We start from the raw sequence: 17,624 nt of genomic DNA on the forward strand, positions 1-17,624 counted from the left end.
AAATGTTTCTATAAGATCACCCCTCATCCTTCTGAACTCCAACGAGTAAAGACCCAATCTACTCAATCTATCATCATAAGGTAACCCCCTCATCTCCGGAATCAGCCTAGTGAATTGTCTCTGTACCCCCTCCAAGGCTAGTATATCCTTCCTTAAGTAAGGTGACCAAAACTGCACGCAGTACTCCAGGTGCGGCCTCACCAATACCCTGTACAGTTGCAGCAGGACCTCCCTGCTTTTGTACTCCATCCCTCTCGCAATGAAGGCCAACATTCCATTTGCCTTCCTGATTACCTGCTGCACCTGCAAACTAACTTTTTGGGATTCATGCACAAGGACCCCCAGGTTCCTCTGCACCGCAGCATGTTGTAATTTCTCCCCATTCAAATAATAATCCCTTTTACTGTGTTTTTTTTCCCAAGGAAAAAAGAGCTATATGGCAAATCGATAAAAGTATAAGGCCAATTTTCAGCGTATATCCTTCCAGCAGAAGGTTTTGCATGCTCACATGTATTGGGAAATCATGGGTAGTGCACTTGAAATTTTCTTCCACGCAAATCCAGCAGGTGAGGGTTTCCAAGCTCGTACTCAGAAAATAGGCTCTAATAGGTTTGAGGCCACCATGCTTTTGTCAGTCTGCAACTTTAATAAAGCATTTTGTTTTGGTCACTGAGGCATAAAGGAAACTTGCGAGACCCAAAAGTGGTCCAGAGAAGAGTCATAAGGTTGATCTCTAGTGTCAGAGAACTGACTCATGAGGAAAGGTCAGAAAAACTTGGACTCTTCAGCCTTGAAATTATGCAAATGAGAGACGACTGAAGGTACAAAGTAGGTTAATTCTGAGCACTATTTCAAGTTAGACCGCAACTGCAGAATAAGAGAACATAGGCACAAATGTGTAAACGCCAACTTCAGGACTACATAAGAACATAAGAAATAGGAGCAGGCATAGGCCATTTGGCCCCATGAGCCTGTGCCGCCATTTAATAAGATCATGGCTGATCTGATCATGGACTTAGCACCACTTCCCTGCCTGCTCCCCATAACCCTTTATTCCCTGATCGCTCAAAAATCTGTCTATCTCCACCTTAAATATATTCAATGACCCAGCCTGAACAGCTCACTGGGGCAGAAAATTCCACAGGTTTACAACAGAGAAGAAATTCCTCTTCATCTCGGTTTTGAATGGGCAGCCCCTTATTCTGAGACTATGTCCCCTAGTTTTAGTTTCCCCTATGAGTGGAAATATCCTCTCTGCATCCACCTTGTCGAGCCCCCTCGTTATCTTATATGTTTCGATAAGATCACCTCTCATTCTTCTGAACTCCAATGAGTACAGGCCCAACCTACTCAACCTATCTTCATAAGTCAACCCCTCATCTCTGGAATCAACCTAGTGAACCTTCTCTGAACTGCCTCCAATGCAAGTATAAGAACATAAGAAATAGGAACAGGTGTAGGCCATACGGCCCCTCGAGCCTGCTCCGCCATTCAATATCATGGCTGATCTGATCATGGACTCGGCTTCACTTCCCTGCCCGCTCCACATAACACTTTACTCCCTTATTGCTCAAAAATCTGTATCTCTCCCCAAATGATAACCAAACTGGGAGTTCAAGGGGCAATTGCTTTTGTTGAAGCAGCCTTATAAATTGACCCCTTATTCTTCTAAACTCCAATGAGTATAGGCCCAATCTGCTCGACCGTTAAGACAACCCCTTCATCTCTGAACAGCCTCCAATGCAAGTATATCCTTCCTTAAATATGGAGACCAAAACTGTACGCAGTACTCTAGGTGTGGCCTCACCAATACCCTCTACAGTTGTAGCAGGACTTCTCTGCTTTTATACTCCATCCCCCTTGCAATAAAGGCCAACATTCCATTTGCCTTCCTGATTACTTGCTGTACCTGCATACTAAATTTTTGTGTTTCAAGCACAAGGAACCCCAGGTCCCTCTATACTGCAGCACTTGCAATGTTTCTCCATTTAAATAATAATTTGATTTTCTATTTTTTCTGCCAAAGTGGATAACCTTACATTTTCCCACATTATACTCCATCTGCCAATTATTTGCCCACTCACTTAGCCTGTCTATATCCCTTTGCAGATTTTTTGTGTCCTCACAATTTGCTTTCCCACCCATCTTTGTATTATCAGCAAACTTGGCTACATTACACCTGGTCCCTTCATCCAAGTCATTAATATAGATTGTAAATAGTTGAGGACCCAGCACCAATCCCTGCGACACCCCACTAGTTACTGTTTGTCAACTGGAAAATGACCCATTTATCCCGACTCTCTGTTTTCTATTAGTTAGCAAATCCTCTATCTATGCTAATATATTGCCCCCAACCCCATGAACTTTTATCTTGTGCAGTAACCTTTATGTGGCTTATATATCGAATGCCTTCTGGAAATCTAAATACACCACATCCACTAGTTCCCCCTTATCCACCCTGCTCATTACATCCTCAAAGAACTCCCAACAAATTTGTCAAACATGATTTCCCCTTCATAAAACCATGCTGACTCTGCTTGACTGAATTATGCTTTTCCAAATGTCCTGCTACTGCTTCCTTAATAATGGATTCCAGCATTTTACCAACGACAGATGTCAGGCTAACTGGTCTACTGGAAAGCTTCCTGCTTTTTGTCTACCTACTTTTTTAAATAGGGGCATTAAACTTGCGGTTTTCCAATCCGCTGGGCTCTCCCCAAAATCCAGGGAATCTTGGTAGATTACAACCAATGCATCCACTATCTCTGCAGCCACTTCTTTTAAGGCTCTAGGATGCAAGCCATCAGGTCCAGGAGACTTGTCCCCCTTTAGTCCCATTATTTTACCGAGTACTACTTCTTTAGGGATAGTGATTGTTTTTAGTTCCTCCCTATAGCTCCTTGATTATCCATTATTGGGATATTTTTAGTGTCCTTTACCGCTACTGATGTCTGAAAGGATTTCTTCACAAAGTGATTACTACCTGGAATAATCTACTGGACAGGGTAATGGAGGAAAACGTTCTAGAATCATTCAAGAGGCAGTTAGATGCTATAATGCGAGATTGTAGGTTTCTATGGAAGGATGAGCTAGATGGTTTCCCTCGTCTGTACTTATCTTTGTGATGGTATCCAATCATCAGAGGCAGCAGATGTGGCATTAGATGGCCCACGCTGCCCTGCTCACCCAGATGGAGAAGGAGATGTGATAATGCCCAGCTCTACTGGGGCTAAATTATAATAAATTTCAAAAATGAGTGTTGATTATCCTCTATATGAAAAAAAACTGGTGCCCTGTAAATGACATGTTTTTGCTTGGCTGTTTCTCAAAGCCATGTCCTTTAGGTTAGATGCTGTAGGAATGTCTTCTACCTTATCAATGCTGCTTATGCTATAATTTTAGATTGGATGTAGTCAAACTTGACAAACATCATTAACCATTTACACAAGATAAGAGCTCACAGGGTTGAGGATAATATATTAGGATGGATAGAGGATTGGCTGACTAACAGAAAACAGATTTGGGGTAAATGGGTCATTTTCAGGTTGGCAAACTGTAACTAGTGGGGTGCCACAGGGATTAGTGCTGGGGCCTCAATTATTTTCAATCTATATTAATGGCTTGGATGAAGGGACCGAGCGTACTGTCGCCAAATTTGCTGATGAGACAAAGATAGGTGGGAAAGCAAGTTGTGAGGAAGGCACAAAGAATCTGCAAAGGGATGTAGATAGGTTGTGAGTGGGCAAAAATTTGGCAGATGAAGTATAATGTGGGAAAATATGAGGTTATCCACTTTGGCAGAAATAATAGAAAAGCAAATTATTATTTAAATGGAGAAAAATTGCAAGTGCTGCAGTACAGAGGGAGCTGGGGGTCCTTGTGCATGAAACACAAAAAGTTAGTATGCAGGTACAGCAAGTAATCAGGAAGGCAAATGGAAAGTTGGTCTTTATTGCAAGGGGGATAGAGTATAAAAGCAGTGAAGTCCTGCTACAACTGTATAGGGCATTGGTGAGGCCACACCTGGAGTACTGCGTATAGTTTTGGTCTCCGCATTTAAGGAAGGATATACTTGCATTGAAGGCTGTTCATAGAGTAGGTTGGGCCTATACACATTGGAATTCAGAAGAATGAGAGGTGATCTTATTGAAACTTACAAGGTAATGAGGGAGCTCGACAAGGTGGATGCAGAGAGGATATTTCCACTCATAGGGGAAACTAAAACTAGGAGACATAGTCTTAGAATAAGGGGCTGCCCATTTAAAATTGAGATGAGGAGAAATTTCTTCTCTCAAAGGGTTGTAAATCTATGGAATTTTCTGCCCCAGAGAGCTATGGAGGCGGGGTCATTGAATATATTTAAGGCAGAGATAGACAGATTTTTGAGCGATAAGGGAGTAAAGGGTTATGGGGGAGCGGGCAGGGAAGTGGAGCTGAGTCCATGATCAGATCAGCCACGATATTAAATGGCGGAGCAGGCTCAAGGGGCCAAATGGCCTACTCCTGCTCCTATTTCTTATGTTCTTTGTACAGTTTTGGTCTCATTTAAGAAGGGATATACTTTCATTGGAGTCAGTTCAGAGAAGGTTCACTAGGTTGATTCCTGAGATGACTGGGTTGTCTTATGAAGAACGGTTGAGCAGATTGGGCCTATAATTGGAGTTCAGAAGAATGAGGGGTGATCTTATTGAAACATACAAGATTCCGATGGGGCTTGATAGGGTAGATGCAGAGAGGATGTTTCCCCTCATGGGGGGATCTAGAACTAGGGGGCATAGTTTCAGAATGAGGCGTTGCCCATTTATAACAGAGATAAGGAGGAATTTCTTCTCTGAGGGCTGTGAATCTTTGGAATCCTCTACCCCAGAGAGCTGTGGAGGCTGGGTCATTGAATATATTTAAGGTGGAAATAGACAGATTTTTGAACTATAGGGGAGTCAAGAGTTATGGGGGAGCGGGCAGGAAAGCGGAGTCGAGACCAAGATCCGATCAGCCATGGTCTTAGTAAATGGCAGAGCAGGCTCGAGGGCCCGTATGGTCTACTTCAGCTTCTGTTTCTTATGTTCTTAAGAAATGGTCATTTATTTATTTTAAAAGTAACCCGCTCTGACCCTGTGTACAGCTATGTGAGCACTCTGTCATTGGAAGCAACAACTACAGAAAGTTAGAGGGACAGTAGAGAAACCAGAACATGGTTATATATGTGGTTACAGTGAATGCACAGTTCATTCATCAGACCGCCTTATACATTTCTCTCTCGTAATAGGGGTTGCATTTGAGCAAGGAAAAATTCTTCCTACTCCAGAGACTGTTCCGTTTCGACTAACTAGGGACATAGTGGATGGAATGGGCATCACTGGTGTGGAAGGTGTTTTCAGAAGGTGAGTACTGGAAGCTACTTTTGTGTCTGTCACAATATTATATTTGTCTCAATCAGCAAGTAAATATTTTAAAAAATCAAAACTGATTAACAGTAAATCTGTATAAGTTCATCTTCATAAATAACAGACAGATAGATTACATTTAGATTGCATCATTGTTCCTGTTAAATGGGCCAAAGGATGCATTGTGTGCAGATAGATTGTATTCTATATTGAAATTGATAAAGCTTTTAATGTGACTTAATTTATAGATTACTTGGCCAAGAAATTGGAACCTTTAACGCCGACCATTTAAGGCCGGTTTTGAAAAAAAATGGCAGCCACCCCACTTCCATTGCGGAACACGACAGCTGCCATGTTGGGCAGGTCGGCAGCACTGCCATTGCCTGTGCTCGCCGCAAATATTTTAATTATCAGGATCATGTGTCAATTGGCGTGCAACACTGAATTGACTCATGCTCAGTAATTTTACACATCGCTGCTCCTCTTACCACCCTTCCAAAACACACCAGTGCGTGCAGCCGTTGACAGTGCATAGAGCTGAGAGAAAATGATGGAAATCCATAAATAAGCGGCAGAAATCCATAAATTTCTGCCAAAGTCTTCAATAACTCTGCAGAGTATGTCCAGTCCAGTGAGATGGCTCATGGTGATTGCTGCAGAAACACATCAGTAGATTGAATGTCTGTACTGTACATGTTAGATGCCAGCTCTCAACTGGAGCAGGTCAGAGAATTCTGGCAGAATGTATACAGAACAGCATCTGGTTACAAATAGTCTGGAGGACTTGTACTGCACCTAAAAGGCCTGATCCATTACTGTCGCTTGCAGTTGTGTAAGTAAACTGAGAATGAAATGATATTTGAGGGTTTGTAAATGTTTACTGTTATTGTTCTAAATGCCCATATTGAATATACATCCTGTCCCTCTGAAGTAATAGGTGTGTGCTTATTACTTTTTCAATGAAAGGAGACCAAACGACTTTTTCCTGTTTCTGAAGGAATTTGTACATCTGCATTTACTCGTATTGGTGTTCAGGGTATCCAGTAAACTTTTCACATGTCTTGGTGTATTTAGGGAGGAATTGTGGCTCACCTATGCTGGCTCTGACATCCAGCATTGCAAACAAATCCCCCAATTCCATTGCCCTTTCAAAATACTTATCCTGGTACTTTCTAGAGAAATATACTCCTAAAAAGACTTAGTGTATGTATGTGTATTAAAAGAATAGGCTGCTTTTATTTGTATTCTAGGGAGTAGAGTCAGAAATATTGGTTACATTCTTTAAAATATGACAGATTAGACTATTTTTACGCTTTCATGTATCTTGCATACCCTCTTTGTCAAACGAGAAACATAGCCGGAAACATGACAGTTCACTTTAAGAAATCGCGATCTCCTGAGCATGCCGCACAGATCCATTAGACCCAACCGTCGTCCTCCTGATTTAACCACAGGAGCTTCTGTGCTGCGTTCATTTAAATCAGCAGGCAGCACCAAAATACCGGTGCTGCCTGCGCTCTTTTTGCAGATGGCATTAACCTTGACCCGCAGTGGCACCTGCCTATTTTGGGCTTAATAGAATTTCTAGGTGACTATGTCTAATAGGGATTTAGATTAAATTATAAACCGCAAGAAAATATTTGCGTTTTGCAACACTCACTGTGCCCCATGATTGTATTGCAGCCTTTGAAATCGCACATCATGGTTCAGCAAGTTATTGTCGGCTGGGATCCATAATTCCACACAGTGTTGCTGGTCTCAAAGGAGCTGGTGCTGAGCAGATGCCAAGTGCTTCCCACAGGGAGGGAGAGTTATTCTGGTCCAGCCTCAGTACACCTAGCTGTCATTAGCCTACCTACCCTCTTAGTTGAGGATAGCACATGATGTAGGAAACCTGGAAAGAGAGGGACAGAAAAAATCCTTAAATATAAGTTAAATGAGGTAATGGTTTTATTTAAATCACTATTTCCTAAAGGTACCAATTCATCCCTGGGATAGATGGGGTGATTCTATGATTTTGCACTGCCAAGTAGCGCACCACAACTCACCCCTTTGCTCCCCCAATGGCTTTGAATGTAAATTCGCAATACATTTTGGCACTGAGCCAGAAAGGCCATTAATGGACAGAAAATCACAGGGCTATGTGCCCATGATTTCTCATGATGTGCTCCCTGCACACACCCCTACCCGCTGCAAAAACTGGATGTGGAATCATCTCTCTGGTTCCATGAATATCAGTAGCCCTCTGCTACTTTGTCCAACTGCCCACTCTTCATGTACGAGTATCAATATGAATGTTGACTGTCCAACATCACAGCTGAAGACAGTCCTGTCTCTGGATATTCTAGGATAGTAGGATCAGGCTCATGGACACTACTTTCCAGCACCAGTTGCTAGGTAATAATCAGGAGCTGGTTTCTGCCCCTCAACCCCCCCCCCTTCCTGCCCAGTGACATTAAGCCCAGTTATAGCCCCTCCATGCTGTTCCAGCTGAGGTCAACCAATTCAGCACATACTGGAGATCAAACCTAGGATTTTCCTGGCCTGTGCAGCTCAGTGCCATGTTTAGTGGCGTATTTACCCAAACAGTCACTGGCGCGGCAAGAACAAGCCTTGGTGCCAGCAGCAATGATTCATGCAGGTTCCTGCTGTCCTTGATATATAATGGAGCTCACACAAGATTAATGGTTGTTGCTATCATTACTGCAATTGGTTACTAGGAATACCTAGAATTTTGTTTACCACAGTAACCTTAGCCACATACCTTACCAAAGCTGATGATTATTTTTGCTTCTCTATGTTTCTTAGAATCTCTTCCAACAGATTTAGGTGTAAACTGCTACATGTTAGAAGATGTAATTTGTTTGAATATTGTTTGTTGTTACTGAAAGTAAAGCTTGTGTTCTGTACTTTTCATATAGCCTGTGAAGATGGTACTTCCCCAACAAACTTAGAGATGGTCGCCAGCTTGTTGCTCCTAAAACCATGGAGGTTTACAGCACAGAAGGAGGCCATTTGGCCCATTATATTTGTGCCAGCTCTTTGCCAGAGCAATTGTAAACTAATCCTACTGCCCTCCTCCTTCCCCATAGCTGTGTATCTTCCTCTGCTTCAAATGTTTATCATTTCTTCCCTTAAAATTTACAACAGTTTCTGCCTCAAGTACTCCTCTTTGATGTAAATAGTTATTCTATCTGATCCTTGTACGATGCAAAGCATGTCCTTGAGGGATGCGAAAATTGCATTAGTATTTATGATATAGAACAAAACCCTTTAGACAGAGAAACCAGCTTTGATTTCTTGCAGTTGCCTAAGTGTACTTTATTCATTATGTAAAATGGACAGAGGAATATGTTCTTTGTGGAATCATTGGGCTTGAGGTGAGAAAAGTTGGTGTGGGATAGAATACTTATTCACTTTTGGCACTTTATGTCACTGGTTGAGCATTTTCAAGTCCCATCATAGCACAGCCTGGACCTGAACAGCGTAAAGTAACCTCGTTTCTGTCTATCACTATGCCTCTGTAGTGTACCCTCCACTGCACCTGTGTGAATTTTCAATTTTCTAAATTAGAAATTAATAGAACTTCTGAATGAGATTGCCGATTAATGCTAAATTAGAGAGTATTTTGTTGTAGACCATTGCTCCGTAGGTCACTTGCAACCAGCAAGTAGTGATGATTCATCCCACTTTTTGGATTAAACTTAGATTCCAGAGGTGAAAGGACACTGTGCCAACTTGTCCCCAATAACATTTTCTGTGACATTTCATTCAGGTGTTGTGAAAAGACAATGGAGGTTATGAGAAGTTCCCAAGAAGCCTTACTAACTATTGTCGAGGTAACTTATTTATTGCCCCATTAAACAGATACTAAATGAATGTACAAGTAGTTGTTACACTTTGAATTTCACCCTCACATCAAACACCAAATGCAAGGAGCTCGTGGATTTGTTTGCCTCTAAGACTGAGCCCATTTGTGCAGCTGCTTTTGCTGTTTCCTTCCCATCCTTCAGCCTCCAACCTGCCATTCGCTTTAGGCCAGGAAAACTATCTTTATGCAGTTTCTCCTCCACCTTATCCCCACCCCACCCTCTCCAAGCTAATCTCGTCCATGAGACCCACATCTTGCTCTTGCTTCCCTCCCCACTCAACTTTCCTTCCTGGCTCCACGCTGGCTAATATCATCAGTGGTTCTCTTTTTCTCTGGCACTGTCTATCTCCCTTCCTTAAAATATCCAGTCTCCACTTATCCATCCTGTCCAATTACCATCCAATGTCTAATTTTTCTTTCTTTTCTAAGGTCGTTGAGCATGTTGTTGACTCCCAGGTCCATTCCCATCTCTCCCAAAACTTCACTAACCACATTCTCTGTGACTGACTATGGTGAGCTATTCCCCCTCGACCTTTCTGCATTGTTCACTATGGTTGATCATAACATCATTCTTCAATGCTTCTCCTCTCATCCAGCGCCATGGGATTGTCCTTGCATGGTTTCATTCCTGTCTATCCAAATGTAGCATACTTCCAGCCACGGTTTTCCTTCCCTCCCCTATAACATCACTCCAAAAATCTAATATTGGCCAACTCCTCTTCCTTATCTACATGTTTCCCCTTTAGCGACATCATCCACAAGCCTAGGTCGGCTTTCGCATGTATACTGATGATACCCAGCTCTATCTCTTCACCACTTCTTTTTGGCCCTTGACTGTCTCTGTATTCTCAGGCAACTTGTCCGACATAAAATCCTGGACAAGTCACAACTTTCCCCAGCTCAACATTGGGAAGACGTAAGTCACATTCTCCACTCCATTGCCACTAAGTCCATCCCACACCCTAGCCACACACTCGGGCAGATCATTTGAATTTTGGTCTCCTGTTTTATCTTGGGCTGAACTTTACTACCCACATCTTATCATTACCAAGGCTGCTTGCTTCCATTTCCACAACGTTGCCCACCTCCGCCACTACCTCAGCCCCACTACCTTAGTCACCTTCAAACTCGACTACTCCAACAATCTTCTCTCTTGTCTCCCATCCTCTGCTGTCTATAAACTGCCATACATGTCCTGTCCTGCACTATATCCCACCTACCCGGCACCACTGTCCTCATTCTCTTACATGGGCTCCCTGTCTCCCAATGTATTCAATTCAAAATCCTTAACCTCCTATAATTCTCTCCATGGCCTTATCCCACTCCATCTCAGCAATCTCCTCCAGCTCTCTATCTTCTCCCAAACTTCTTGTTCTTCTGATTCTCCCTTGCAAACCCCTCCCCCTTCACCCCAGCATGGTGACAGAGCAGTTAGCCACCTTGCTCTTACTTTCTGCAAACCTCTCCATCTCTGCACTTCTAAAAACGTTTTTAAAACCCATCTCGAACCTAATCTTTGATCATCTCTCCTAATCTCTTCCTGGCTTAGGGCCTCTTAATGACTTCTGTTTATGAAGCATCTTGGAATGTTTTTTCATGTTAAAGGCACCAAATAAATGCAAGTTATTTGATACTTTAACAAGTGCAATTAAAAAAAAAATAATAATAACAATATTAAGTTCTACTTTGGCCACTTAGCAGCAGTGTTCACTGTTTGGAGTCATATGTGTCCATAAAAACATGAACATTTTGAAGCTGTATCAGTTTAAAATGTGAGGTGAGTCTTTGTTAAGGCATGTTATTGTTATTAGTCATACAGACCCATCTCTTAAACTCTCTTTTCCACACACTTTCCAGGTGCTGCTGTACGATCCTCTTTTTGACTGGACCATGAATCCTTTAAAAGCACTTAACCTGCAGCAGAGACCTGAAGAAGATGCAGATCTCCATTCCACACTGAACTCCACTATAGCTAGGGATGACACAGTGTGTGATGGAAAGACCGTGTAAGAATCAACATTAGTTTAAGATATAGCGGCTAGGGCAACATTAATGATCATACGGTGCCAATGTGACTTGACTCATTGTTATGCACTGCACGGAGGAGCAAAAGGCTGCTGCTTTGTGTCAATGATTCCTCTCTCAGTATTTTAGTCAGGAGCTGGACGAGGGTGCTAGAAAGTGGTTGGAAAACCCAGGAGAATTTAACAGCTGGGCCTGATTTGCATTTCAAAGCTCTGTTTCCGAATTGCAGCCAGCCAGATGGAGAGGCTGGCAGGCTACGGGTGGGTAGACATGCAGCATTAAGCTGCAAAGAGGAGGGAGGGAGGGAGGAATTGGTTGGGAGCCGGATGAGGTTGGGGGGGGAGCGGTGGCAGAAGAGAGGATTGTGGTTGACCGGAGGAGGATCGGGGGGTGCAGGGAGGGAGAGAGAGGATCAGGGGCAGCCAGAGGAGCATCCATGGGGTGTGGGGAGAGAGAGAGAGAGAGAGAGAGAAAAAATCAGTGCCAACTGGAGGCGGATCAGGAGTGGGGGGAAGCATCAAGGCCAGCCGGAGGAGCATTGGTGGGGAGGGGGCATCAGGGCCGGCTGGGGCAGCACCGGTGGGGGAAGGGGGCATCGGTGGGGCGGGCATCAGGGCCGGCCAGGGGAGCATCAGTGGGGGGGGGGGGGCGTCAGGACCAGCCAGAGGAGCATCGTGAGGGTTAGGGAGTAGAGGATTGGGGCCGGAGCATCAGCGGGGGGAGGGGGAGAGGGGAGGGGGAGAGAGGGAGTCTTGGAAGGGGATCGGAGGCCTCGTGTTGGGGTGGGGGGGGGGGTTGATTGGAGGCCTCGGGGTTTGGGAGAGTGATTCGGAAGCCTCATTGCGGGGGTGGGGGTGTGGGCAGACAGTGATCGGAGGCCTGTGGTGTGTCTCCAATCACGGTGAAGGTGGGTGAGCTGCCTCCTGGATCCAGCCGTCCTCGCCTTACTTTAGTTGGCTGGTTCCCCGAGTCCTGCGAAACCCGACCAGCCACAGTTAAATTTGTAATGGTGGTTAAATCTGAGGCACGCCAGCCGTCTCTCCTCCGTTAAAACTGCAAAGGGGAGGGTTGGGGTCGGGATTCCGTTTTTTAACACTTGAATCTCCCACCTGACCCCAACCCACCTGTTTTTGGGGATTAAAATTCTCCCCAGTATGTTTCCAATGTTCAGGTGTCATCAGGGAATGTGTTGGACAGAGGCCAGGAGAAAAACCACATGGATAAGATTATTTACACAATGTTTGTATTCAGCTCAGAAAACTTCATATTATTGTAACTCACTCAAAGTCTTGGTTGCTTTTGGACCTACTGTAATATATATGAGTCTTTATTTTGACATGGCAACTGATTATATACAAACAAAAGAATAAACATGGATTTCACCTCTGGTGTAGCCAGGGATCCATCCTTGGTCCTTTTTTCTTCACCATTACATAGAATTTATAGCACTGAAACAGGTCATCCAGCTCAACTAGTCTATGCTGCTGTTTATGCTCCCACCCTATTTCATCTAACCCTACCTGCATAGTCTTCTATTCCTTTCTCCCTCATGTACTTATCTAGCTTTCCCTTAAAGGCATCTATGCTATTCGCCTCAGATATCACCTGAGGAAGCTTGAAAGGTGCTGGTCACATAGAAGTTCAAGACAATAGTGACTTTGTGTCTCTGGTAAGCCTTCCAGTCGTGGACAAGGCTTAGAGGTCCAACTGCAGGAGACAGAAAAGGTCAGAGACCTGCCTCCTTTGTTAAGCGTAAGCAGTGAAGACAGATGTCCTCAGACGTACCCAGGAACTGTGGGGCTATCTGAACATCTGCTTCCATGCATAAGGCAGGCCTGCTCAGGCTATCTTTACTCCCACTTGTAGAACTCCTCATCTTGCTCCCTGAGGGTGAGGATTTCTCAAAGAAATGCTCATCTATCCAGTGGGAGCTATTTCCATTGAGTGCAACTCCCTTCAATGAATACATAAACAATAGTAAAAGGAAAAATCTGCTGTAAACTGCAAAATGGCAAAAGAAGATGCTCCTTTTAAAAAGGCCGGGGAAGCAAATCAAAATGGGCAAAAAATACTATTTCCCTGTACTTTCAAAACTAGGGCACATACACCTTTAAGAACACGAGGCCAGGATGTCAGATTGCCAGTGCACATTTTATACAGGCACATGGAATTGCTGCATTTGCACAACCATTGTAAAACTTGGGGAGGTAAAAAGTAGTCAGATAATATATAATCCTAATGTGAATCTTAGTTACTTTACCAAGAAATCATTTTGTCAGATTCCATATTTAACAGAAATCTTCTCCTTCAGGAAAGCTGTAAAGGCCTTAGAAAGGGTATGGAGGAGGTTTACCTGGATGTTACCAGGGATGAGGGACTTCAGTTATGAGGAGAGGTTGGAGAAGAACTGAGAAGGTGACCAAATAGAGGTTTACAAGATGATGATTGGTTTTGATAGAGTAAATAGGGAAAAATGTTCCCTCTGGTGAGTGGGTCAAAGCGAGAGGTCATAGATTCAAAATCATTGGAAAAAGATCTAGAGGGAAGACGAGGAGGAATTTTTTCACAGTTTTCGGGATCTGGATCGCTCTACCTGAAAAGGTGGTGGAAGCTGATTCCATCAATCATTTTAAAAGGGAGTTGGACAGGTACTTGAGGATAAGGAACTTAGAGATACAGACCCAAAGCAGGGATATTTAGCTAAATACAACTGGCCTTTCAAAGAGCCAGCACAGGCACAATGGGCCAATGGCTTCCTTCTGTGTTATAAGTTTCTGTGATTTAGTGCCACGTTCGCCACTTAGTATAATCAAGTTTCTTGATTGTCCAGTTTTAAAGAAGGCCAAATAAGCAATAAAAAGGCTTCTTTACAATATTTACATCACTATGCAACAGAAAATGTTGAACTCCATCTAAACATATAAATCCGACTCATTCAGAGTCCATTGAATAACTTTACCTGTTTGAAATTTGTTTTAAGCACAAAATGAAGAACAAAACAGTGATGTTGAATTATCCAAATTGATCAGTGGAAATGCTAGATACAACACAAAATTGTACTTCTGTTCTCAATACTTTCCTACATGTATCTTGTCACATCCAGACTCGACTGTCCTAATGCTCTCCTTACTGGCCCCCACCCTCCATAAATCAAAACTCTGCTGCCCATATCCTATACTGTACCATGTCTTGCTCACCTACATTGGCTCTCGGTCCACCATCGCCTCAAATTTAAAACTCTCATCCTCGTGTTTAAATCCCTTCTTGGGATCCCCCTGCCTATCATTGTAACCTCCAACCCACCAACAAGTCTCCGTTCCTCCAACTCTGACTTTTTGTGTATGCCTGCTCCTTTCACCCTGCCATTGGTGGCCATGTCATTAGCCATCTAGGCACTAAACTCTGGAATTCCCATCCTAAATCTCCCTGCCTCACTTACCTCTCTTCCCTCCTCTAAGACCCTCCTTAAAACCTACTTTTTTGACCAAGCTTTTAGTGACCCCCTCCTAGTCATTTCATAGAATGATACAGCACAGAACGAGCCGATCGTGCCTGTGCCGGCTCTTTAAAAGATCTATCCAATTAGTCCCATTCCCCTGATCTTTTCTCATAGCCCAGCAAATTTTTCCTTTTCAAGTATTTATCCAATTTCCTTTATAATGTTATTACTAAATATGCTTGCACCACACTTTCAGATAGCACATTCTAGATCATAACAACTTGCTGCGTAAAAATGTTGTTCCTCATGTCGCCTCTGGTTCTTTTGCCAATTATTTTAAATCTGCCTTCTAGTTATGGACCCTTATTTACTCTTATCAAAACCCTTCAAGATTTTGAATACCTCTATCAAATGTCCCCTTACAATGCTCTGCTTTAAGGATAACGACCTCAGTTTCTATAGTCTCTCCAAATAACTGAAGTCTTCCATCCCTGGGACAATTGTAGTAAATCTCCTCTGCACCCTCTCCAAGGCCTTGATATCCTTCCTAAAGTGTGGTGCCCAGAATTGGCCACAATACTTCAGCTTTGCCTAGCCAGTGCTTTACAAAAGGTTTAGCATAACTTCCTTGCTTTTCTATTCTATATACCTCTACTTATAAAGCCATGGATCCTGTATTTTAACAGCCTTCTCAACTTGTTCTGCCACCTTCAAAGACTTGTGTATGTACTCCCCCAGGTCTCTCTGTTCCTGCACCCCTTTTAAAATTGCACCATTTTGTATATATTGCCTCTCCTCATTCTTCCTACCAAAATTAATCACTTCACACTTCTCTCCGTTAAATTTCATCTGCCATGTGTCTGCCCATTTTGTTACTGTGCTCCTCGTTGTTTACTACATTTCCGAGTTTCATATCGTCTGCAAACTTTAAAATTATACCCTGTATACCCAAGTCCAGGTCATTAATATTATCAAAAAGAGCAGTGGTCCCAACACAAACCACTTCACACTTCCTTTCTATGGCTCGGAATCAATTTTTGTCTGATTAAACTTCTGTAAAACCCTTTGGGGCTTTTTTCTCTGACAAGGGTGCTATATAAATGCAAGTTGTTTTTGTATCTTGCCTTTATACTGCTGCTATTGATCTGTGTTGATCTGCTATTTTTTTCAACAGTGATATCAAGAGCATCAATAAAGTGGCAGAACGTGTACTTCTGAGACTGCAGGAGAAGCTGAAGGGAGTTGAGGAGGGTGCCGTCCTTAGTGTGGGTGGACAGGTGAATCTACTCATACAGCAAGCCAGAGATCCAAAGAACCTCAGTCGACTCTTCCCAGGCTGGCAGCCTTGGGTATGATCAAAAAAGAAAAACACATTGTCCTGTAGAATTTACAATTTTTTTGTACTAAGGTGCAAATTTATTGGCTGTACAATATGTGTGTGTATATATTTGTCACATCTTTGAATCAGAATCCTGTACCTCAAGTTGGGATACCTGTCAGTGCTGCAAAATAGTTTTTTCATTGTTGATTAATTTCTAATGGATGAAATTTTAATAATAGTGACATGAGGTGCCACTAGAACAACATAAGTGTTCCCCTCCAATACCCAAGGCAGAGTATGCTTTATGCTTTAACATTCATTTAAGGTTAACAATGGGCAAGAACCCTCTTGCTTAGGTTGCTGGAATAGTGTCAAGCTAATTGTCAATTTCATGCTTTGGTTGCTATAATAGCTTTCAAACCAAAAAAGTTATGTTCTTTCAAAAACTACTGTTGCTACAAATATTTGGCTAAATTCCATACTCTCAACCGGGAGCCACATTCAAGGGAGTGTGGATCACCGAATGAGGGCTGTACCCATATCTCTGACCTGAGCATAGTTCCCCATTGGGAGCACTAGGTCAGTGAAAATACTCCGTCATCTCCTAACTTGCTTTCAGTCCCAACGATGTAACACGGAATCTACCCAGCAATAATTCTGAAATGTTTACATTTCTAGAGACTCCTCATGTATATACAAATGATCTAAATCTGTATTTTCTGAAATTAATCACTCGTCTGAAACAAGTGAAGATTTTTCAGTGCAATTAATGTCTGCTACTGTTATTTGTATTTAGTCTATATTTTACTATTCAAATAGCAAGATATTAATTTTGCACAGTTCACAAATTTTGACTAAATAAGAATCAATTTCAGTCCATGATGCAGTTGATACTAAATGGAACTTGCATCTGGTGTAGATTACAGATTTAATTATTTCTGTGTTTCCTCCAAGTCGTAAATGGCCAGTATAATTTTAACTGTAAATTTGTAATGTAAACTTCCAGTCTGGATTTTCCATTATGCATTATGAGGCACCTTATCCATTCTTGGAAAAAGTACTCTCTGTTTACCTATTCTATACAGTGTGCATTTTAACAGTTAGGATCAGCAGCCATTTTACCTGATATGTGAACATGCCCCAATACATATTTTTAAACAAACAAAACTGAAATAAAAACATTGCAATGACATTTCTAAAAGTCTGTTATTTTTTCCCCTTACACATTTACACTTCAACTTTCTTCAACTTTTCCTCCAAAATAAATTAATACAAGATGCAGGTACTCAAAATGCTTGAATTGTAACACACCCTTACATGATTTATAACATTCCTCTTGTTTTCAGTGATGGTTAAAAGCATTCACAGTTTTTTGAACTGCTAGCTGTATGTTTAATTGATAATGGTTTTAGTCAACCGGTACATTTTCAGCTTACCTTGGAAAAATAATATGGCATTCAGTTTCATTTTTCACTGTTCAAAACCATTCATCTTCACGGCAGAGTAATTTATCATCTGTGAGAAGAACATTTGTAAAATCAGATTCCACACGCAAGAGCTCATTTTTCAGACTGTAAAGTCATT

The 17,624-nt window shown here is 42.4% G+C and overlaps 1 protein-coding gene across 1 annotated transcript in view; it reads left to right on the plus strand.

Moving 5' to 3' along the window:
• Positions 1-17,232, plus strand: part of atm (ATM serine/threonine kinase) — a 145,314-nt gene extending 128,082 nt beyond the window's left edge. Inside the window, exons 40-43 of the mRNA XM_070891313.1 lie at positions 5,267-5,381; positions 9,160-9,223; positions 11,113-11,261; positions 15,894-17,232. Of these exons, the coding sequence (XP_070747414.1) occupies positions 5,267-5,381; positions 9,160-9,223; positions 11,113-11,261; positions 15,894-16,074 (509 nt within the window). The 3' untranslated portion in view covers positions 16,075-17,232. The remainder of the gene's footprint in view (positions 1-5,266; positions 5,382-9,159; positions 9,224-11,112; positions 11,262-15,893) is intronic.
• Positions 17,233-17,624: the final 392 nt, after the last annotated feature.

The sequence above is a fragment of the Pristiophorus japonicus genome, chromosome 10 (genome assembly GCF_044704955.1).
Source record: "Pristiophorus japonicus isolate sPriJap1 chromosome 10, sPriJap1.hap1, whole genome shotgun sequence".
Taxonomy (NCBI): Eukaryota; Metazoa; Chordata; class Chondrichthyes; family Pristiophoridae; genus Pristiophorus; species Pristiophorus japonicus.